Genomic DNA, 25,800 nt, shown 5'->3' on the forward strand with positions numbered 1-25,800 from the left:
GACACGTAACAAATAAAAAGTATTTAAATTATTGTATTTAATAGGGTAATACTTTAATTGGTGAAGTGATCGGACTTACTTTTTACCATCCTTTTTTATTACAAGATATAAAATATTAAAAAAACTCTAAAATTCAAGGTAATAAAGATTTGTAGTAGACTACTTTGATAATTATATTATCAAAAGATTTGTAATATATTAATATATATTAATAAATTGATTATTAGGAGTGTATCTCATCTTTATTTCCATTTTCTACATTTTTATCTCTACAATTATATTCTTTGATTTAATTTTACCAATATGAAAATCTAAATTAAAAAAGAAAGTAAAGCAATTATGTTTAAAGAAAAGTGGATGTCATGGTGACCAAAACTATGATTTGATTTGATTTTTACTTAAACATGAATCAAACCAAACTAATCATTGTACAAAAAAAAAAATACTTGATCGAAGTTTAGTTTGATTTTTAGGTAGTTTGATTTGATTTTTTTTTATATAGATCAAGTTTTAATTTTTTTAGTACATAAAATTATATATTAAGGTAAAGCATGATTTTTGACTTTTTATTTTTTCTTTAATATTTTAACTTCAAATCACATTCTCATCTTAATTATTTATAAATGGAAATAAACATCATAGGTAAAATAAAAAAATTCAAATTTCAATATCAATAAACATTAGAGTATATTCATTTGTAAGGAAGATGGGTTAAATTTTATTATAAATTATCTTTATGCCTATAATAAAGAGTAACTCATTTTAAATCAAAAGAAAGTAAAATTCTATACATAAAATTATCTAAAAATAATAACACTATATGCATTTGACTTTCTAATAGTGTAATTGAGAAAAGAAAGAGTTAGCATTTTATATTTAGATTGGGCTTTAGTTAAAGTTGAAATTTAAAAAATAAACACTAATAGGCTAATATTAGTTATAAAAATATATATTTTAAAATATAAAAGATATGTTCAAGTTTAGTTAATATTTGAAAGGGAAAAAATTAAAACCTGAACCAAACTATTCTGATTTCAAATTTATAAAACCAAATGAAGCCTTATTAATGGTCGGTTTTATTCAATTTTTATGGGTCAATTTTATAAAGTCGGTTTTTTTTCCGGTTCAGCTCATCCTTTTGATTTGAACGTTAGAAAAATTGAATAAAATTCTTCATAAAAAAAATAATAAGCTGATTAAACAAAGTAGTAACGGCTATTTTGTTGGGCCACACAGAACGGTTACTTGGATGATCATCACTGGCTCAGGCGTGAAAACACAGCACGCTCCTCGGGGCTTCACTTCTAGAGGCGATCTTCTTTCTTCCTGGGAGAAAAGATCCCGACAAGTTCGAGAACAGAAGAAGAAATTGCAGCTACTCTCGCCTCAGCTGCTTCCACCACGTCTAATCTTTTCTTCTGGATACAAACATGAACTTGAAGAACATATTCAAGAAGAAAACCTCTCCGAAAGGTGAATTCCATTCCTTATCTTTAATTCTTCCTCAAACCACTTTCAATTAAGCCACTGCATTGCCCTAGTCGTTTCTCCAACTTTGACACTAGGGTTTGCTTCTGGGAAATTTTCAAAAACTGGATATTTTTCTGGGAAAATGTGGGTAGGAAGTGGAATTATGTTTTTAATCCAATAAAATCTTTTGTTTTTTGTACTTTCCTTGACCCTAACCCGATCTGGTTTTTCTTGAGGGGTGAAAAAAATCACTTTCGATGGTTTATTTGCACAATTCGGGCTTTGTGCTAGCTCGGTGTTCAGCTCTCCGTTATAAACTTCGTGAAAAATGAAAAGAAATTTCTGGTATGGATTAACCAGTTGTTTACGGTACTCATTGACATCCGTTTGTTCAACAGAAGCTCTGCGAACAAGTAAAAGAGAAATGACTGTTGCAACAAGAGGTAAATACTTGGCTGCACAGTTCCTTCTTACTTTCCTAGCAAATGAGAATTTTTTTGGCTCTGATTAGTAATTAAGAATTTAAAATTCATTATTTAAGCAAAAATTTTGTACCTAAAATTACCCTGTTGATACAGAGTAGAATTGCGAGCTTTCCAAATTCACATCAGGATAGTTAAAGAATAAAAGGTTTACTAATTTAATGGTTTTTGTACTTGCATCCAGGTTCAAGTAGAAAGTTACTTTAGCAATTTTATTTGGATTATTTAGATTTTTTACTAGTAATAAACTGAAGTTTGTTAGCAATTATGAATTGTTCATATCGGTAGTTTTTTTTTTTTTGTGCAAATTGATGAAATTGCTTTATTGACACTTTCACTTAAAATATTTATGTTTAGCCCCTTTGTGGCATCACTTTCAATTTTGTTTTTCTTTGTTGAGACGCTGAAATTATTACACTCTCTGCTTTAAACGCCTTTACTAAATTTTTAGAAAAATCTCCAAGACTACAAATAATTGCAAATTCAGTATCCAAGAACTATTTCACGGACATTGAGTATTTCATTTAGAATAACATTGACTGTACCTGCCACTTATTGAATTTCTTTGGCCTCCCAAAATTATTTGATTCCGTAGACGTTGGGTCAAGATCTACCTAATTATAGTAGTAGATGTTATAACTTTTCGGTCCATGTTATCTGCTTTAATTTCAATTTTGTATTATGTACCATCAAAGCTATTTACCCTTGTTTCTTTATTCGATGTCATGCATTTCCTTTTAAGTAAATCTGTTAGTATTTCATGTAGTGTAACTTTTGACTTGTCCATGATGGTGCATCAAAAGTTATTACTTGAAATAAGCAAGGTTAATTGTGTTGATTATTTATAAAGGAGCATCTCTCCATCTTGCTATATATTTTTTTTCAGGTATTGAACGAGAGATAGCATCTCTGCAAATGGAAGTATGTATTGTCAACAGATACATTTTCTCTTTACTAGAATCGAGATGACTTTCTCTTTATTTCATTCTCAAAGCTTAACTGTGTTGTTAATTACAGGAGAAGAAGTTGGTGGCGGAGATTAAAAAAGAAGCTAAAACTGGAAATGAGGCAAGTTTCTTTTCACTTAGATGTGTATGATCTTTCAATAAGTCATAGAAGCATATATCAAGTTAATTTAACATCAAGATTATGTCAATTGGTGTTAGTTTGGTCAATGTATATGTATAAGTGCTTTAAGTTCCTCTCGCAGAATTTTAATTTTTGGTCCCACTATCTGATGAGATCAAAGAAACCCACCAGATAAGACCATAAGCTATCCTCCACGAGAAGAACAGCAATAGATTTTCCTTACCAAATTGGGCCTATTAGGAATATTTTTGCTTGTACAATGTTTGCATTTTCTATACATTGATTAGCTTGTCATCAATGGGGGATGATTTGAAGTAAATAAAAAGAAAGGACTTAGAGATATCATAAATCACATATACGATAGATATTTATATAGAATAAAATATTAGGTCCTCTATTAGTTTTGGCATATATTGTTTTTTTGGGTTCATAACAATGTGCTTGATGCAAATTTGACCTAGTAATACCAAGTAGTTTTATAAAACTAAAACTGCTTGATACAACAAAGAGGAAACTACAAGGGTTGAGACGTTGTCCTACTAGAGAACTTAATCTATTAATAGAGCAGTACCCCAATTTATGACTGCAGGTTCATTTATGAGTACAATAAAACTTGATGGACAAAAAAAGACCTTTTTTTTTTAAACATAATCACCTTCAAATGACCTGATTCTAGCTGTAAAACTCTTATGCCAACTTAACCGCTATCCTTTAAAGGCATGCTCATGATGATGAATGGTTCAAAAGTGCACTTGTGACTACATTAGGAACCATGTTTAAGTGTGCCTATGTAAAAGTCATTTAGCATTAGTTGAGCATGTAAAAGTTAGGTGTCCTGTTGTAGTATTTAAGACATGTTTGTAAGTTAGAGATGGAACGGTTTTATCTATTAGTTCACCCCTTTTTGTTTTATTTATATTAAGGGTTTAGTTCTTTAAAATATCATCTTACAATTACCAATAAAATTGCATGTGTCCTCCACAACTTCCTTCTAAAAGCCCTTCTCTCTTCTTGAAATCTTTCTCTAAAATTCTTCTTATGATGTCATTAAACAATATATAAGTATATGTGGAGTTTGAGAAGAAAATATTTCTCATTGATTCAAAATTTTGAGTTACAACCAATAAACACACACACAGGTGAGAGACAAAACAATAAATACTAATAACTCTTAATAATCAACAATGATCCCTAATATCAGCCCTAATAATCAGGCTAAAATATTTACAATAGATTCAGATATTCTTACGCTCCCCCTCAAGTTGGATCATAGATGCTAATCATGTGATAGAACCTGTTATTTTCCTAAGACTTATATGAGGAAGACAAAAAAGATACTAATCATAACCTGGTCCAGATGTTTATCCTTCGGACCTTAGCGATAAGGAACAGTGATTTGTGATCTTGTGTTATGATTAGTATCTTTTTGGGCGGTATGGGCTATGGGAAAGCCGTGCTGTAACTATTAGTAGTCTTTTGTTGGTATGGGGGGATATGTCTTGGTAATAGATCAGTGAGGGAGAGACTGGCCTCTCGAATGCCAAAAGTTGTGAGATCTCTATGAGTGTGCCTTATTCTGTTATTGCTGTATTTTGGATTGTTAGTAGAGATTAGGTTTTTGAACAAAATCAGTAAGTGTCAATTGTAACACTGATTTGATTCTCTTTTGGTTTATTAATATCAAAACCTCAGTATTTTCCCCTCATCTCACTCTATTATTGTAATTTTTTGCATTTAATACTCTTTATTTCTGGTTGGGTCACATTATCATGTCCAACTTGCTTATACAATTCTCAAATGCAGGTCTAAGTAACCTTTTAATTAAAACATTAGCTGCTTGCAATTTTGTTGGCAAATAAGTTAAACATAGAATTCTTTCTTCTACTTTTTCTATAATGAAGTGTTGGTTTATCTCAACATGTTTAGATCTGTCATGTTGTATTGGATTTAAGGCCATATTTATGGAAGCCTTATTATCACAGTAAAGCTTTAATGGTGAGTTTGCTTCAACTTGTATTTCATTCAAGACTCGTTTCAGCCACAACTCCTCCGCTATTCCTTGGGCCAAAGCTCGTAGTTCAGACTCAGCACTACTTCTTGAAACAACTCTTTACTTTTGGTTTCTCCATGTAACTAAATTCCCCCACACTAATGAACAATAGCCGGAGGTTGACCTTTGATCTTTATAAGTTTCACCCCAACTTGCATCAATGTAAACCTCAAAGGATCTTTGCTCATGTTTTCTGAAGAGCAAGTGATGTAAAACGAGAAGGGGAGAGGGAAGATAAAGAAGAGGAAGAGAGAGAAAGAGAAAGGAGGGGGATAGAGAAAGAAGGAAGGGAAGGATGAAACTGTCGGAAACTCTTATTCAATAATACTCAAAAGCTAAATACAAATAAAAAAACCTACCTTTGTTTATAGAGCTCTAAAAATAATAAAATAATAAAAATTTAAATTTAAATCCCAAATCTTAAATCTAAATCTAATCTTAAAAATATTAATATCTAAGATAATAAAATAAATAATAAATTCTAATTCTAATGGATAGAATCCTTATTCAAATATCCCTAATGGATAATTCTAATATCTTAAATAAATTATAATTATCTTAATTAACTATTATCCCATATTCCATTATTTCTCCCCCGTTTGAAGAACTTATCTCCTGACGAGTTAAAATTGATGCGCAAATTAATCGGGGATGGATAGGCAAGATAAAATTTCATCCATGTGTGTAGATTTGAAAATCCTTTCCAACAAGTGCGGTAGTGATGAACTACATCTTGTGGAGGACAACATTGATTATTTGGAATCTCTAGAAAACCTTTCTAGTAGACAAGATAATGTTGAAGCTTCCTGCTAAGTGACAAAACATTCTTAACAGGTGCAGTTTGTAAATGAGATGAATCAGTAGTAAGGTGAGGTTGGTTTTGACTGATCACAACTTGAGAAGGTGCCACTTGTACAAGAAGTAGAGGAGCTTTTATTAGAGTTTTTAATGGAACCCGTAGAGGTAAAGTTGCTGGAATAGATATACTGCTCTCATGATTAGGCTCTACAAAGGTTACTATAGACTCTGAATTTAAGGTAGGAGTTTCAACCTCTTACTGTTTGATTGCTTGTTTTTGCTGATTTAGTGATTCCAAAATTTTTTGAAAACTTTTCTTTATTTTTTCATATGAACATATACCTTCTTGAATTTGATGTCTCAATTCAGCGTTGGATTCAGCATTGCGGCATTTGACTTCAGCTATTTGCCTTTCAAATTTAGCATCAAAACTTTCATCCTCGACAATCTTTCGTGCATATTCAACCCTACTACGTGCTTCATAACCACACCATTAGTCATATGTACACCAGTATTGTTGTCGTTTTTCAATTAATTTCCTCTGGTAGCCTTTACTATATTATGGATGTCTAACACGTCGAGGTGGGGTGCTATAATAATTTTGGCACTCCCTGCATGGGCATTCATGATAATATTCTACATAAAATCATGAATATATGAATTAAAAATTACCTTTCAAATATTTTATATGATGATATGTGGCTTCAGGAGAGACTGAATTATTTTATGGATCTTAACATGAAAAGCAACATAAGGAAGGGAGGTGAAACCAGGCTTTGGTATCAAATTGATGTAAAACGGTAAGGGCAGAGGGAAGATAAAGAAGAGGAAGAGAGAGAAAGAGAAAGGAGGGGGATAGAGAGAGAAGGAGGGGAAGGCCAAAACTCTAGGAAACTCTTATTTATAGAGTTCTAAAAATAATAAAATAATAATAATTTAAATTTAAACTCTAAATCCTAAATCTAAATCTAACCTTAAAAATACTAATATCTAAGATAATAATAAATAAATAAAAAATCCTAATTCTAATGGATAAAATCCTTATTCAAGTATCCTTAATGAATAATTCTAATATCTTAAATAAATCGTAATTATCTTAATTAACCATTATCCCATATTTCATTAGCAAGTCTTTACCAAGAGTACTTTCTAGACATCTCAAAATCCTGTAGACTGCTTCCATATGACTCTTCATTAAACGGCTCATATATTGACTGACTACACTGACAGCAAATGCTATATTTGGCCTCGTATGAGAGAGACATATCAATTTTCCAAGGAGCTTTTGATATCTCTCCTTATCAGTTGCTTCTTCCTTTTTTTTAGCTTCCTCCTCTTCTTCTTCACCTTGCTCATTTACCTTAGGCTTCTTCTTCAGTTTCTTGACTTCTATAGGAGTTTCAGTAGGTCTGCAGCGAACATACCTGTCTCTGTCAAGAGACCAAGTATATACCTTAGGCTTCTTCTTCGGTTTCTTGACTTCTATAGGAGTTTCAGTAGGTCTGCAGCGAACATACCTGTCTCTGTCAAGAGACCAAGTATATATTTTCTCTAAGAAACATAGATTCCTCTTCTTGACCTTACAACTTCCATCCCAAGAAATTATTTTAACTTCCCAAGATTCTTGACCTCAAGTTCCTTGCCAAGGGTGTCCTTCACTCTCTCTTTCTCGTCAAGGTGATTTTCGGTGAGTATTATGTCATTAACATTGACAATAAGGATACATATCTTGCTTCCCTTGATCTTAACAAACATTGTATGATTCGACAGGGCTTGCTTGCAACCTTCAAACTTTAAGACTTTTGAGAATCTGTTAAACCAAACTCTTGGTGACTATTTCAAGCCATATATAGACTCTTTCAGTTTACAAACTTGTTTTTCCTTACCTTTATCAAATCCAAGAGGTAGAATCATATAGACTTCTTCCTTAAACTCTCCATTCGAAAAAGCATTTTTAATATCAAGTTGATAAAGGAGCCACTCAAGATTAGCTACTATAGACAATAAAACTCTAATATTGCTTCCATTTTGCCACCAGAGCAAATGTTTCTTCATGGTCTAAACCATATCTTTGGGGAAACCACCTTGCAACCAAGCTACCTCTTAACTTGTCAAGGGCTCCATCAGCCTTGTATTCTGGGCTGAACACCCACTTGCAACTCACTGTTCTCTTTCCTTTAGGTAGCTAAACTAATTCCCATGCCCCTTTCTGTTCTAAGGCCCTTATTTCTTCCATGACAACACTTCATCATTTAAGGATGCTTAAGGCTTCTTGTATAGTCTTTGGTACCTTCACCTTATCACGATTAGTTACAAAGGCCCGATATTGGGGAAAAAGTGCATTGTATGAAACAAACCTCTCTATCAAATGAAAATTACACGAGCATAGTTTTTTCCTCAAAGCAATTGGAAGATCAAGATTACTTATGAGAATATTTTTATTATGAGAATATTTTTATTCTCATAACATGAGTGTAGTTGCTTCCTCAAAGCTATTGGATTCACTTAGTTATTCTATATCACCTGAGTCTCCATGAGTTTCTGCTTTAGGAGCTACCTCTGGTTTTAACTCTCTCGGTCCTTCGAATAACAAGTTGCTCACTATCTTTTGATCTCTTTTTTTGAGTGTAAACAGATAGTTTGTGGTCTTTTTGCATCTCCTCCTTTTTGCCTATGTTCCTCAAGCTATGGCATAAGAGGAGATGTTGCTAGAAGGGTAGATGAAGTTGATGGCTTAGATGTTGGTGGCAGTGAAGGTTTAGTTGGTGCAAACCATGGCTCAAGAAGTGCCAATTTTTTGTTAGGTTCTTGTTTCCAAGTTTGAGATTAACCTATGCTCTCCCCTTGAATTGAAGAATTGGGATATAAAGGAGTAGCTTCACAAAAGGTGACATCAAGGCTAACAAATGTATGTTGTGTGTTTTGTGATAGGATCAAAACATTTACTTCCTTTTTGAGTAGGAGAATAGCTAAGAAATATGCATTTGGTAGGTGGCTTGAGGATTAAGTTTGGTGCTTTGGTGGTTATAGACAAAGGCTGTGTAACCAAACACACAAAGTGGAAGAGTAGTTTCAAGATGGGATATTGAGAAATTACTTTGCAATTAGTTTCAAGATAGGATAAGATCCGATAGAGCATATGATTGATGAGGTAGGTTGTGGTTAAAATGGCATCCCTCCAATAAAACTTAGGTGCATTGCAGGTAAATATAAGTTCTCTAACAATGTCAAGGATATGGTAATTTTTTCTCTCAGCAGTCCTATTTTGTTGGGGCACATGGGCACAAGAATTGGTTTGCACAATACCATGCACTTAGAGGAAGGTACTCGAGATTGGTTAAAATACTCGGCACCATTGTCAGTGTGTAAGACTTAGATGGTAGTATTAAATGGGTTTTGATCATGTTGAAGAAATTCATGAACATGGATGCAACCTTAGACTTGTTTCGTAAAAGATGAGTGTCGTCATCAATAAAGGAAATGAACTATGTTGCTTTAGTGTGACTAGGTGTACGAAATGGTCTCCACAAGTCAGTATGAATAGCTGTGAAAGGTTTGGTAGGGATGTATTTGGCTCTAGGAAAGGACGTTCTATGGTGTTTGGCAAGTTCATACACTTTACAATAAAGTTCATTAACATTTATGTTTGGACATAAGGTTGGAAATAATCGTTAAAGGTAATGAAAATTAGGATGGCCCATCCTCTTATGTCACAACATAAAATCATTAACTTTAGAGGTAGATTCAAAATTACTAACAATTGGTGAATTACCCGTTCGATCGATGATATCAAAATAGTAGAGTCCCTCATACTTCTTAGCACTTCTGATTATCGCTCCAGATGATAGATCCTGAAACAAACAATAGAATGGGAGAAACTTAGCACAACAATTTGATTCCTTGGTCAATTGACTGATGGAAAGTAAATAGCAATCAAGTTTAGGCACAGAGAGTGCAAATTTGAACACTATAGAGTATAAAATTTGAATACTCCTTTTTCCCTCTACAAGTGCAAAGAAACCATTTGCAATCTTCACTTTAAGCACGAGATGTAAGTGGTAAATAATTGATGACAACTAGTTATATGATCGGATGCTCCCAAGTCACCAATCCACACAATTGAATCTCAGGATGTCTTTAGTGCCTGAAGAAAACTCCCTCTTTTTACAACTAAGACCCTAGCTTATGCACATTAGCACTCCCACAACCATAAAAATATTCTCATAATAGAGAGAATCTAGAAAACAGAGCCCCATGCATGGAGACCTTATGCACAAAGAGTTGTAGAACAGAACTCAAAGCACATGACCAAGAAATGTTGAACTCAAACTTGGAGAACGTCATAATCTCATCAAAAATGTCACGCCATCAACAGAGGAAGGTGTCGCTATTAGTCTAGTCCTCGCATGCTCTTCCACGTGCTGCCCTGCACCTTTTGACGCCGAACATAGCTTTGGTACATGTGGCTCACACGCGCCATTTGGGATTGGGTTGATCGAAGGCTGCTTGAGGTCCCTTTATGGGTAGTGAGATCCAAATCCTACTCCTTGCTACTTTGGGTCCAGCATTAACGCACAAACACTAGGTTCCCCCCCTCTCTCACAGCTCTAATGCTATGTGGAGTTTGAGAAGAAAATATTTCTCAAAAGGTAAGAGACAAAATAATAAATACTAGTAACTCCTAATAATTAGGCTAAAATATTTACAATAAATTCATATATTCCCACAGTATACTTCTTATGATGTCATTAAATAAAATTGCATGTATTCTCCACAACTTCCTTCTAGAAGCCCTTCTCTCTTTTTGAAATCTTTCTCTAAAATTCTTCTTATGATGTCGTTAAACAATACAAGTGTACTTTGCATCCTAAAGTATTGATATTATGATGCTTAGTTGTCGTAAGATTCACACGGTGGTAATGTATCATCATGCCTTCTAATTTTTATTTCCAAAGGGTGTGTTGAGAATTTAAGAATTGCTGAGCCCTAAGAGCTTGGAGACGCAAAATGCCTAAAGGAAAGGCTAATCCAGGTAGAGAACAACAGAAGTCCAACTTGCATAACACTGAAGAATTATATGACATAAGAAAACAAAGAAGATATCCTATTCCACATATAAGACCTTGTAAATGTACTCTCAAGAAACCTTGTACCTCTCACAAGATCTAAGAACCAGATTCATATCCCTTGAAATCGTCATTATCAAGGTTCTTCCCTCTTGGTTAAGTTTAGATAAATTACTTCACAAATTTTTGTATTGGTTTTACTAATTGTTTATGGAAATATAATTCAAAGAAATTAAAAATTTTAAATTCACATGTAATTTATTCCTCTTCATATTAAAAGTTGTCTGATAATGTACTGTACTTTATATGCTTATAACTTTTCACATAAATTTAGTTGTGGAGTTAGGTACCAAAGAAAGACAAGGCTTAACTTGGTAGAAATTAAACTAAAATAAAGTAAAACCCATTAACCCTTTTTGCTTTCATCTAATGACACATTTTTGCCTGAAATGTGATGTCAAGGTGATACTTCAGATGCCACCTTGTTAAACCCGTAATAGAAGCCCAAACACTGTCAGGATAACATGTATATGACATGTGAGAAGCAAGGTTAAGTTCGTAATAATATAGAAGAAATTCTGAAGTGGCTTAAAGCGGTAGCAATGGGGAAAAAATTAACCATTCAACCCTTTTTGCTTTAATCTAATGTCTCCATTTTGCATGAAATGCGATGTCAAGGCATATCTTAGGTGCCACCTTGTCAAACGCATAACGGCTTCCCAAACACTGCCAAGATTACATGTTGGTGGTAAACAAGGTCAATATCATAATAATATGGAAGAAATTCTGAAGTGGTTCGCAATTTAGAGGTGTGAAGATGTTAGAAGAATGCCAACTAATTTCTTTTCTTTTTTTTTTGTGATTTTTTTTTAGGGTAGGGGCAGTTCGATGCATGCTTAAATGTAATGATGCTTTACTTATTTAGTAGCTGCCCTACTCGAATCAGTTGTGAATGAAACCTTGCTTTCTTCTTTCTTTGAAACTCTTTTTACAGCCTTCCTTTTCTCTCCTCTTTTCTTTCTCTTACTGAAGTCATCAATAGCTTACTTGATTATTATGTATGATATTAGCCATACGCAATCTTGATTAAACAAGTGTCTGGTTACAGGCAGCTACAAGAATCTTGGCTCGTCAGCTTGTTAGGTTACGCCAACAGATAACTAATTTACAGGGAAGTCGTGCTCAGATAAGGGGTGTTGCAACTCATACTCAGGTTGGAAGAGGAGCCTTGTTCTTATGATGATAACAAACTGCTTATTTTCTAATTTTTAGATTGTCCATATGTCTTCCTCAGGCATTATATGCAAGCACTTCAATGTCCACTGGGATGAAAGGTGCAAGTAAGGCAATGGCAGCAATGAACAAGGTACGTTTCATATCTGACTCGTCATTGTGTTGATTAAAACTCTTCAAGTATACACCTTCAGCCTACCCTCATCATGAGACATAAGGGTCAAAAGGTTCTTGACTATCATTTACAAGGCCTACTTGAAGAAAGAGTCAAACATAATATGGACCATATATGTAATAGATAATTTCCTTTACTTAGCTCATAGTGATTTTATTGAAAGAATACTGTAATGTTTCAGATAGAACCTTGCTTTCTACATGCGGAGAAAAACTTTCCTTAGAGCTTAATTATTGGAAGAAGACACCATATTTTTTATTTTTACCTTCAACACAGCCTCATGCTTTAAGTGTGAGGAAAGTACGTGCCCGCCAAACCTTATGCTAAAGTTTATTCTAATTATGAGAATGAGGGTAGCAAGGACTGAATTCTAAACCACTTTCATGTTGTCTTTAACAAATCAAAGAAGGCGAACTATTTTTCATTCAACAACTGCCTATTGTGAATCATTCATAAGTTGATAATATTCTCACTTAAATGCAAATCTTTGTGATTGAGCATCACATGCTAGCAGTTGGCCCGAAGGGGGGAAAAATCATATTGCCAGGGAGCTTTTGGTCAAAAAATATTGCTAGTGGTTTATTGTCTGAGCGCTTTCCCAGATCTGCTAAGACTTATATTAATTACATTGTAATCATTATCTTACTTCTCTTTTCAGCAAATGGAACCTGCAAAACAGGCAAAGGTGATCAAAGAATTCCAAAAGCAGTCAGCACAAATGGACATGACGGTAACAATTTTTTTAGCATATGTTCTGATATTTTCCCATGCAGTTATGTTGTTGCATTAATGTTGGATGAAATAATTAAGATTATACCAGTTCTCAACATCTACTATCCTATTCAGATTGATGACCTTTAATTTGGGTTTTTTCAACCTAAAAACCATAAACATGAGTGAGAGAGATAGAGAGAGGCTCTAGGTTAAAGCATACCTCTTCTTTTTTTTTCCTCCCCATTTCCCCCTTGACTCCATTTATTTATACAATATTTCAGAGGGAGTAATACAATTTTATGTTACAATATTCCACCAGTCAACTTATAATTACTGTTTAGTCCCCAGAGATCATGGCAATGAGTCCTTGATTCCATGAAACAAATCTGGCGTATAGAAGGTTAAGAATGTGGGTTCCTGCCCTGACAAAGGTTGCACTAAAAAGTGAAAGTGAAATGGGGGGAAAATAAAATGTTAAGACCATTCTGCCCTCAAACAAAAAAAAAACGAAGTTTTTACATTGAACAAGCTTGTCGCAAATGTGAAATGAAGAGAAATTAAAATGTTACAGAAGACAGAACACTGATTGAGCAATGTAAGAACATTGAAAAATTAACAAATAGAGATGTATAAATCATTGAAGGGAAAAGCGAATGAAAGAAAGTTTGGCCAAATAAAATGTGACTTGGGCAGAGGGATGCACCACAGAATTATGGATTGATGCAAGAGCTTGTGACTTGGGCAATCTTGTTCAGAAACAAAAATGCAAACCTTTAATGAAAGAGGAGGCAGAACAGAAATGCTGCAAAAGAGTTGTTGCCATGACTTTGTTGAGTGAAAAAGGTTGGTCTTATTCTTGATTAATTATGCTATGAGTTTATTGACCCTCCTCTTTACCCACTAATGGAGACTTGATAGTATGAGATATCAAGCACATTGAGTAGCACACGATGCTCAATGGGGTATTTAAGTGGGTTAGTTTTCCCCTCTCAATAGTTAGCTTTTGAGGTAAGGTTTCTCATCCCACTTAGGCATACCCATCACCCACTTGCAAAGTAGAAGCTTTTATAAGTGAACAAGAACAAGCAGTTGCCTTGCTTGCCTGATAGATAGCTTGGGTGACCAAGCAAGCTCACTCAAAACCCTTTGAGACCAATTTCTTCAAATGTCTTTAATTATGTGAGTTTTTTTTTTTTTTTTTGCCCTTTTTTCTGGTTCCATGTTATATTTATATTTTTTAAGGTGTCCAAGTGTGACTGGCCTTGAGTCAACGTGGGAAGTCCATATTTGATAAAGTTGGAAGTTAATAATTAATATATAATAAAGTGAAAAAACCTAGAAAAAGTTTGAACTTTGAGATTTTGAGTTAAAATGTGACTTTTTTTTTGCATCTTGTCTATTTGTTTTCTCCTCTTGTTTTCAAGTAGTCGCTCCCTATTTTTAACGATATTATTTTGTGTTAAATGCAGATTGAGATGATGTCAGAAGCTATTGATGAAACTTTAGACAAAGATGAAGCCGAGGAAGAAACAGAAGAGCTCACTAACCAGGTGAATAAAACTCTGAATAGACAGTAGTTAGCTTTAATGTTGATAAAGAAAGTTAGTTAGCTAGCTTTCATAGTTCAGGTCCTTGTTTGCTTCACGGTATTTACTTTTTTGTTCATGCATGACAGGTTCTTGATGAGATTGGCGTGGACATTGCATCACAGGTTGGTTTTTAACTTAATGAATAATTATAGTCTGTTTCTTTCGTACTTTTTCTGTACTTTGTATTACTTTAACAGTTGAGGTTGATTCTGATCTTTTCTGATGGCAGTTATCTTCTGCTCCAAAAGGTCGGATTGCTTCAAGGAATGTTGAAAATGTCGCTACAGGGTAAATAATTTTGCTATTCCTTTTTGAGAAGGCCTCTTAGTTATCTCCACCAAAATTTTGTTGGTTTTGTTTTGTTCTTACGCGCATTGTTCCAAGGGCTCGAATGACTGCATTATCAACTTCAAAAGTGATTTTGAGCAATCTGAAAAATGATTTATTGCTTAGAAATTGTATGAAAAGTAGAAATTATTTTATGTTTGGCTAATAATCATACCCTCTGTACGTGAAAGTATTTTTTAAAATTACTCAAAAGCTTTTCAAAATATTCAGATTTATTTTTAAAATGCCCTTATTTTTATGTAACCAGCTGATCAATAGTACCTTTAATGAAATAAAAAAAAAAAAAAAACTAATTTCGTCATAAAATAAGCTGAAGAAAAGTGCCCTTATTTGATGCTGATTCCTGTAGTTTTTCTCTGAATGCAAGCAGGGCTGAAATCCAAGATGTGGAGGAACTTGAAAAGAGGCTCGCTTCTCTTAGACGAATATGAGATAATCTTAAACGGCTTAGGAATGCATAAAATGGTATCTTTGCAAAACATCTATAAAATATTATGCTTTCTATGATGAAAACGGCACCGTTAAATGCTGATTTTACATTCATAAAATGGTTCTAAAGATACCTATCTAGATTGTTTATAGGATTTATGGGTTGGTTGTTCGTTCACATATTAAATATGTATGTTCTGTTGTACCCAAAAATCTATATTCGGTTAGGCTTCCTGGGGTTCTTGCATGAATTTGCCCTCACAATCATATTCATAGCATCAAATCACCCTTTAAGATCTTTATACTCACTCATCCCACACGAATTCTCCCCTTATTAAAATTATCAAAAAAATTATGAAATTTGTTATGAGAGACTAAATAATTATTTATTTTTAATCACATTTAAATAAATGAATAAATGCACATAACTTGATTTATCATCTTTTTGCCTGGATATTTTATGTGGCCTTGTATTTAAAAAATATATATAGAGAGAGAGAGAGAATTGGCCATACCACTTGTTGGGACTTGAAAGAGTTTGAGAACATAATTTTTATTGGACTTAAAAAAAACATGTGACTAAACTTGATAATGCTTGATATGATTTAAAAACTTGTTAGAGGAGGAAAAATACCTTTTAAATCAACTTTCTGTCATTTGCCAATGGTTCAAGGCATAAAGAAGTTATAACTGCAACAGGTACATGCTCGATCCAATTTTATATTATACATGTTTGGATCCTTTGAAATTTCATTTTAATATTAGTACTCGAGATATTGGAAAAGAAAATAGTAGTAAGTTCATAATATTAATGACTCACTTTTCATATTTTGTTCAACATACAGGACACCAAACTACTAAATATTGATGATAGTAATAAATGATATAGGGATATGATTGAAAAAATAAATATAAAAATTATCTAATATTTTATATTTTAGACCAAGCAATGATTTTAGATGTTTTATATTGTAGTTCAGAGAAAGTATGTTACAATTTGAATGTGAATTTAGAAACAGAACAAAGTTGGATTTGAAGACATTTGAAGACAACTTCTCAAGTTTACTAGGCAAGGTTGATGATGAGTACTTGGTAAAAAAATGAACAGTTTTTATTTTTTAATAAATTCCATCGCTCAATAAATATGAGAGTATTATCACCTATTTAAATTAATTCAAACTTCTGTTTTGTGGGATTGTTGACTCGAAATTTTAAAATAAGTTGATTTAACTTCCTTAATCAGTTAAACTAAGTGCTCTCAATAAATGAGTGTAACTTTTAGTGACTATCTTAGACTTTTTTTAACGTAAAAAACTTGTTAACACCTGACTCACTAAGATGTCATATTAAATCAATGTTACATTAAAATTTAATTACTATCATCAATACGTGGACATTAAATATCCTCATTAACTATAGGATATTTAATTAATCTTGCTTGTAAACTATGAATTAATTAACTATGATATATATTGTGATTTAAAGAGAGTAATGATTTTCAAAGGTCTAAACTCGGCACATGTGCACAAAACGAAACTATCAACAAGATAAATATATTTGTTCATAGCTTATAGCTTATTATATTATTTCCTCTAGCGGAAGAAGCCTAGACACAACCATACAAATAATACAAGTACAAACTTGTAAAAACGGAAAAATCATCAATAAAAAGCACAAGTTGATCAAGTCACCACAATCCCCACAAGTCAAGAAATAATCTGAATGAATCAACTGATTTGGCTGAAAGAGGAATCTCATAATCACACAAATGAAAGATTCCTTGCGCTGACCACTTGACCTCTTGATATACATACATACCTTAAAAACACTCGAAAAAGCCTCTGGCATAGGAAGCATATTCCAAAATCATATACACAAGATATCCATCACAATTGGGTGCCAGACACTGGTAATGCCTCAAACAGCGTACCGTTCAAGACCGGCATAATAACTAGATGGACATTATTTCTTCTCTGTTGTTACGCCAACAACAACATTGCTCACCTGGGACATTTTTAAGGATTGAAAGAAATTGTCAAATTCATAAGGTGAAACACATCCAACAAAAAGAAAGGAAAATATAGCTTACCAATTTCCCACTTGCATCAACAGACATGGGATTTTCCACCACAACAGTTTGGCCTTGAGAATGGGGCATCGACTGAGATAATAAATAAAATAAGATGAATCTTAGTTCGATACAAGCACAGTAAACTTTCAACACGTTCCTAGTACGAATAATCACAAAAGAGAACAACCAACCGTTGAAGTAGAAGGTGCTGTTCCAGAATTGGTTGTTCCATTTGGTCTGTGGACAGGATTGGGAACCCTTCCATTGGTCCTCTAAAAAAGACAAATAGAAGAGGTGAACAGATCAGCTAAAGTGCATAAAACATAAAATACATGATGAATGCCTAAGTTCCCTTATTAAACCTCCAAAATGAGGACTTGCATCATTTTTAAACATCTCAAAAGGGACCTTTTTTTTTTGGGCGTTATACTAAAATAAAAGAGTAGGAACTTGCAGTGAATATTTTATCCCTATATTTTCCTATTTTCCCCTACCTATGAGGTCCCAAATCGAGGTTGCCTGTATAACAAGTAAACAATGATAAGGAGAGAAAAGTTAAAACATAAAATCAATAGACACGATCCTTTATTTTTGTGATCTTAGTGAGGAAACAACCAACCAAAAACCAAAAAAAAAGAAAAAGAAATGGAGAATGAAAACAATCTAATGTTTATGGTACAAAAAGGTCACTCAGAAAATAATTAAATGTGATCTTCATGATTGAAGAACCTAGAAATTTCTCAATACCAAGTTACCAAGTAGAGCTGAAACCATAAGGAAATACAATGTACCATCTCATCATATGAACAAGACTAGTAAACAAAATAACAATTGCTTCTCCCTTTCCCTCAATAAACTCCCAAGCAGAGATAGCTCGCAACAATTCTTAGTATTCTTGTCCATTCAACAATTGCATCTTCCTCACCCAAAGTAGGAATACAGTGCAAAATTTGCTTATTCAACCTTTTATACTACAAAATCTGAGTGTAACACCAGAAAGATTATCATTCAGTCAAGAAAATTTTCACAGTAAAGTATACATGATTTCGATGATTCCCCTAGATAGAAAAACTGAAGTATACTTGATGAGACGCAAGATTTTGTAGCTTAAATTTTCATCTTTATTGTTCATTTTAGTCATTATTCGGTAATCTGTATCTCAGTAATACTAGAATAAGCATGGAATCTAGACCCTGAAATATACATCCAAACACTTATAATCATCCAGATCCATTACATGAGGGAGAATGCAGTAGCCATGGAAAAAAATATATATATTGTGAGAATAATTAAATAGATATATATAGATATACTAGATGGATTCATTCCATAATTATAGAGATTTGACAAGATAGGGTCAATAGGGTTAATATTTGTTTTTTATTTCCTTTTATGAATGATTGTTGCAACTTGTATATATGCTGCCAATATTCTTGAATAATATTGATTGAGGTTTCTGGCTCATAAACACTGCATGGTATCAAAGCTCTCGAACACCGACCTCAACCACTCAGATAAAGAAAACAAAACCACACAAGAGTCCAAATCGTGCACTTAGCCCTCCACATTCAGGGGTTTTGGTGCCAAGACAGACTCAAAAACAATCCCAAATGGCGGAACTCCCCTTGGGTCGAGTTCTGCCAAGGGGACGTCTCTGCTACATGTGTCCGAAAAATTCAATGGGACCAATTATGTTGAGCAGGCCCAAAGTATTCGACTAGTTGTTGGAGGTCATGGAAAGCTAGGTTTCATCTCGGGTACCTCTAAACCTCCAAACACATTAGGCTCAGTTGCTTTAGTAAAATGAGAGACTAAAAATTCTTTGGTAGGTTCTTGATTAGTCAACACCATGATTCCTCAAATTAGACGATCATTTATGTTCCTCCCGACAGCACGGGATATTTGGGATACAGTCAAGGAGTCCTACTCAAATGATAAAGATGGTGCTCGAATTTATGACCTCAAAACTCAAAGTTGGCAAATCAAATAGGGTGTGCGTGATCTCACTAAAGTTTGGTTGGGGTTAGTTTCAGTGTAGCAAGAGATTGATCTCATTGCAGAAGCTGAATAGTCCTGTCCTAGTGATGTAGCATGATACAAGAAGCTTATTGAAGATGAGTGACTATTTCAATTCTTGGCTGGCCTTCATCAATCATTAGATGATGTCCGTAATCGCATTCTGGCTCGCTCTCCACTACCATCTACTCGTGATGCATTTGTTAAGGTTTGTCATAAGGCTTCTCATCGCAAGGCAATGTTACTCAGACCTTTCTCTACTCCTCCCTCATTTGAGCCTTCTACCTTAGGGAGCAGATAATTTGATCAAGGCTAAAAGGACTCAAAAGGGAAAATTGTGTGAGAGCATTGCAAAAAGACAGGCAACTCAAAGGATAAATGTTGGAAACTCCATGGAAAACCACCTGACTGGAAACCACGTAAAGGTAAATCTTGTAGCTATCAAACTACTTCTGATTCTACTCCGGACAAATCTAGTCCTACTCCAAACAAATCTAGTGCCTTACCCACCATTGATAAGGACCAGTTATATAAGCTTCTGGAGATGCTTCATACCTTACAATCCAACCAATCACCTTCTATATATCATAATGCTTCTATTGCCAAGCAAGTAATTCTCACTTTGCATTCAATGTATGTTCCACTAAATCTCGGTGGAATGTTGATTCCGAAGCCTCAGATCACGTCACTGCAAACTCCACTTTGTTCATCTCATACTTTCATCGCAATGGCCATGAAAAAATTGATATGGCAAATGGTATCTCCCCTCCCATTGCAAGAAAAGGTAGTATGACTATTTATAAATTTCTGCACCTGGACTCTGTCCTTCATATACCCTGTCTTGCTCGCAATTTATTGTCTATCAGCAAGTTAACTGGACATGCCAAATGTAGGGCTCACTTCTTCTCTACTCACTGTATTTTCCAAGATCTCTCATCAGGGAAAATGATTGGTAGTGTTGAGAAGTGTGATAGGTTCTACTACAACCTTAATGAATCAACTGTGAGTAATATATGGTCTCGAATCTACTACAACCTTGTGTCTACTTCTAAACAAACTGATCTTTTGTTATGGCATAAAAAAATGAGTCATCTCAATGTCCAATATTTGAGTCAATTGTTCCCTCAATTTTCATCTAATAAAATTTATAGTTTCATTGCGATATTTGTGAATTGGCCAAACATCATCGCTCTTCTTTTCCGCAGTCTAAATATAAGCCCTCTAAACCTTTCCTCATTCATAGCGATGTATGGGGTCCATCTCGTGTCTCTAATCGAACTAGAACCAAGTGGTTTGTTACCTTTATTGATGATCATACTCATGTGTGTTGGGTGTATTTAATGAGAGATAAATCTAAGGTACACTCTATCTTTATTGAATTCTATACCATAACCAAGTCTTTGGGTAACTTCTTTAAAACTCAAGGTATCATCTATAAACTTCCTGTGCAAATACACTTCAACAAAATTGGGTAGCCGAACACAAAAATAGACACTTGCTTGATGTTGCCCATGCTCTTATGTTCACCACAAATGTGCCAAAATATTTCTGGGGGTATTGTTATCTGTAATGGCCAATCTTAAATGGCCTTTACACCAACTGGATGTCAGAAAAACCTTCCTAAATGGAGAGTTGAAATGAACCTGCTCCTAGATTTGATAAAGGAAGGGGAGTTAGGTATGTAAATTAAAGAAATCCTTATATGGGTTGAAATAGTCTCCAAGAGTGTGGTACGATAGATTCTCAAAAGTCCTAAAGCTACAAGGCTACAACCAAAGACTATCAGATCATACTATGTTCATTAAAGTAGAGGAAAGTAAGAAGTGTGTCCTTATTGCATATGTTGATGATATAAACATCACTGGTGATCATAGTGAGGAAGTGGCAAGAGTAAAGGCTATTTTGGGAAAAGAATTCAAGGTTCAGGGCCTCAGCTGTTTGACGTATTTCTTGGGAATGGAAGTTGCAAGATCAAAGCAAGGCATTTATGTGTCTCAAAGGAAGTATGTACTTAATCTCTTAACGGAGACAAGTATGTTGGGATGTAAACATGTTGAAACCCTCATTGTTGTTCTAAGGTAGAGGCAAAAATCCAAGAAAAAAGAGGGCAGTTCAGAGGAAGAAGACGACCATGTTGAGGAAGAGAAGGACAAAGAGAAGAGAAGCCAATGGATAAAGAGAGATACTAGATGCTTGTTGGAAAACTTATCTATCTATCACACACACGACCTAGCATAGCATTTGCTATGAGTGTAGCTAGTCAATATATGTGTGAACCAAAGGAAAACATATGGAAACAACATACAGAATCCTAAGGTACCTAAAGGGAAACCTGGATGAGGTTTACTGTTTTAAAAGCATGAAACAGAGACTATAGGAGTCTATACAGATGCAGATTGGGGTGCACATGACTTAGATAGGAGATCTACTTTTAGGGATTGCTCATTTGTGTGGGGAAGTCTGGTTACTTGGAAAAGTTAGAAGCAAGGATTGTATCCAAAAGTAGGGCTGAATCCGAGTTAAGGGCACTTGCTCAAGGCATAATGGAAGAATGTGGTTAAAGGAGGGTATTGGAAGAAATCCACGTTCAACTGGATCTAGCTCAAAAACTGTATTATGATAATAAGGCTGCCATAAGTATAGCCATTGAATCCTATCCAACATGAGAGATTCACGCATGTAGAGATAGACAAGCACTTCATCAAGAGAAGTAGAAGACGGAATCATATGGCTAACTTTCCTAACAACAAATATCCAAGCAGCAAACATGTTGACGAAAAGACTACACAAACCCGAGCTTGAAAGTTGTATATGTAAGTTGGACATAATTAGCATCTATGATCCCAACTTGAGGGGGAGTGTGGGAATAATTAAGTAGATATACAACACACACACACACTAGAGGGATTCATTCCATAATTATAGAAAATTTGATAAGACGGTTCAATAGGGTTAATATTTGTTTTTTATTCCTTCTATAAATAATTCTTGTAATTGTATATATGCTGCCAATATTCCTGAAAATATTGATCGAGGTTTCTGGCTCATAACCACCAAACACATATTATATATAAAACACAGAGAACAACATTCCGGGAAATTTGTTACATTGCACCTGACTGCAGGAAATCACCTGAATATTTAGCTAAAACAATATCACATGATCAAGGAGCACAAAGCGAACTATATTTAGCAGCCTGAAGGTAAACATTAACTTGCTTCTATCACTTGCTGAGTTGCTATACACTTACACTAGTATCAGTTATATACTGACAAACTGCACATCTGACTGATGTAGCTCCATACGGATACATTAGAGTTGTCCGGCAGTTCCCACAGTGTATATGGGCTTTTTATGATGCAGACAAAAAAAAGCCAACAACAGAATATTAGTTAGAATCCAGACACAAATAAATGACCGATAGCCATCAATTTATAAAAAACATTCCAAAGAATTAATAATTGAATGACATGAATGAATATGGGGGAACCAACAAAAACCAACATTGCATAAGCACCAAAATATTGTAGCAAAAGTAGAGGAATTCAAAGAAAATGATCAGCATTACTTTCATTGTAATTCAAATACATTGATAAATACAAACGAGACTTCCACAGGAAGGCAAAAACAAAAAGTGAAATATACACAGGGTGCAGATCAAAAAGTATATGATACAAAATAACTACCAACTAGCTTCTCAATCTAGAATAAACATCAGCTTTCTTCCCTACATTTTAAGTTCCATAGCAACCATTCAAACATGGAAAAACAACATCACAGCCGTTTGGTACGAAATGGGAATGAGAAAGGGAATAGAAATGGCAAAACTCTCTCCCATAAACATGGGAAGTTCTCTCTCCAAGAAAGTCATTTACCGTCAACCAAACACAACCAAAGTAGTTTCCCTCACCTTTTTCCTTCACCAAATCCTTTTTCATGTAACAAACGCAGCATAAGATCAAAATTTTTCCAAATCATAGACGAAAGACAAGTATGGAGATATGTAGAGGGTCAACATATTTCAACATACTCAATGATCAAGCATACAATTAAAACCAACATCACAGTTGAAATATCAAAACATCATAAATGCCATCAAGCAAATTAAATTATCAAAGCACAGTCTTCAAAATAGATAAAGGAATACTAAAACATAATCCCGCCAACATAAATCTATGCACCTGGTGCAACCTGTTCAAAGTGTTGACAGCAAGAGCATCTAACACTTGTAGCTCCCGTGTGTACATCAGCAATGTCCTACAACCTCCACAAACAAAGTTGAGACATTTTCCATCCCTAGGATCATAAGAAAATTGCGTTTAGAAGAAAGAATCCAATTAAAGTCTGATCACATGAATACTCTTATCTTGCCTACAGAATGTTAGCCTATAGTTTCTACATTAAGCCTATAACATGCACCCAGAGTCAATAATCAGCATAAAACGCAAGCCGCAAAGGATGTAAATCAATATTGAAAGGGAATATCACTCAATCTCATTTATATAAAAACTCTTGCAAAGCTCAATACTAACCTAGAGGCGAGTACATGTTATAACTCCTGAAATGTGAACAGGCACACAAATGTTTCAAAGGAAAGAAAAGATTCAGTGTAATATAACCAATTATTGATCAGAAAGGAATCATAATTTAATTCAGCAACAGAAAGAAATACAAGTAATTAGAGGACTTTTCTTTTATTCTTTTTTTTTTTTTTGGTTTTTCTTTGCATTCAAAAGTAACAATACTCAATGACAATTAATTCTTAATTCTTAGAGCATTATTTGCCAAGTTGGTTGATTTGTGGACTCTAGTTCCCCAGTTGGGCTGCTGATTTCACTAACTAGTTCTTAACACTTTCTCATTAGTGACAAATATACCTTATAAGGCTACCCCAAAAAAAAATATAGATACAGTTGTATTGCAACACTTAGCATCAACAATCTCAGCTTGAAACAGATTGAGCTGAAGTTCTTTAGTAACCGACATGCCACTACCCATTTTTTCCTTTTTTGCTGTCACTGCTACCATCAACATTTTAAGTCAAAGTTTTCACACCTGACAGTTTACAAGGTATTTAGTTTCACCATGCAGTGCTGCAACGATTTAACCATTTTAAAATAGTGTTATAATGCCAAAGAAGAATTTTAAATACCCCTGATGCTAATTTCCTAGAAAGCGAGACATGCATAACCTGAACCTATTTTTGGTTTATACTAGAATCTCCTATTTATTCACAAATATAAAAAAAATGAAATAGGGCAATAATCAACATACAATGTCATATAAAGAAATTTAATTATCCTCAACAGGTCTGGAAACCTTTCACGTGCAATTCATTTTGACATAAAAGAGTTTCTTTTCAATATTCTTTGTCCCCTCATCAAATCAGCATCAGTAATCAATTAGAAGAATCAACATAGAACCCACATTTTTTCCATCATAGACTTCCATATCCAGTAACTCATTTTCCTCTCCCTCAAATGTACTAGTCTACAAAGTCCCAAAACAAATATCACTATGAGAACTAGAAATTAAATATGTAATCCACACAACCTCACTTAATTCAATCTATTAGGCATACAGCAAGGCTACAAAAGAAGCTTACCAGGTGGAGGAACAGAGGTAATTGCGTTGCACAATGCACAGCAAAACATTAGTTGCCCCCCTAGGGTAAAGCAAAACGCTCCTGCACCCACTACACACCAGCTGACTTGCATAGCTGCAAATCACAGGACCTTTACATTCATCAGGAGGTCAACCAAAATAAAGAAATAAAGATGTAGCCCTTCACTATGAAATTAATCTAATCCTGGTTGACCCGATATTAAATTTGATTTAAAAACCTAAATCCTTATAAAGCCCTACAATGAAACCCCCGCAGAAATCAAATATGAGGACAAGCCTGGTTGTTGCCGCTAAATTACAACGAATTTTGATAGGTAAATAGAAAAGGAATGAGGCACCATAATGCTGCCAACATTCCGATTTCCATGTCAACAGAACACATTTGTTTGCAGGCCAGGCAAATTTAACGAATCCAGAATTGGAAATTTCATCTGTTATGTCAAATAGCCTGAGCATTCAAAACTTAACACCTGATACAGAAAGAAAGAAAAGTGCCGATTGTTTTCTTGTGTAAAACACACCAGAAAAATACCCACCACATTACCAATAAAAAATCACCAACTTACCTAACCATGGAGAGATTCAGAGATCGAAGAATACCTGTGGAACGAAAGAAACTCCTCCAGCAGAATCAAGAAAACGAA

The 25,800-nt window shown here is 34.3% G+C and overlaps 1 protein-coding gene and 1 pseudogene across 1 annotated transcript; one reads left to right on the forward strand and one right to left on the reverse strand.

Moving 5' to 3' along the window:
- Positions 1 to 1,225: 1,225 nt before the first annotated feature.
- On the forward strand, positions 1,226 to 15,710 carry LOC129306803 (vacuolar protein sorting-associated protein 2 homolog 2-like). Its single transcript, XM_054947538.1, has 11 exons — positions 1,226 to 1,473; positions 1,869 to 1,913; positions 2,839 to 2,873; positions 2,970 to 3,024; positions 12,068 to 12,168; positions 12,250 to 12,321; positions 13,022 to 13,093; positions 14,547 to 14,627; positions 14,753 to 14,788; positions 14,896 to 14,954; positions 15,385 to 15,710. Exons 1-11 carry the CDS (start codon positions 1,431 to 1,433, stop codon positions 15,443 to 15,445), a joined length of 660 nt encoding a protein of 219 aa, XP_054803513.1. The 5' UTR covers positions 1,226 to 1,430; the 3' UTR covers positions 15,446 to 15,710.
- Positions 15,711 to 16,997: 1,287 nt separating this feature from the next.
- Positions 16,998 to 25,730, reverse strand: LOC129307304 (protein LSD1-like; annotated as a pseudogene).
- Positions 25,731 to 25,800: the final 70 nt, after the last annotated feature.

The sequence above is a fragment of the Prosopis cineraria genome, unplaced genomic scaffold, assembly GCF_029017545.1.
Source record: "Prosopis cineraria cultivar Desert tree isolate PC_DT_omini unplaced genomic scaffold, ASM2901754v1 PC3, whole genome shotgun sequence".
Classification (NCBI taxonomy): Eukaryota; Viridiplantae; Streptophyta; class Magnoliopsida; order Fabales; family Fabaceae; genus Prosopis; species Prosopis cineraria.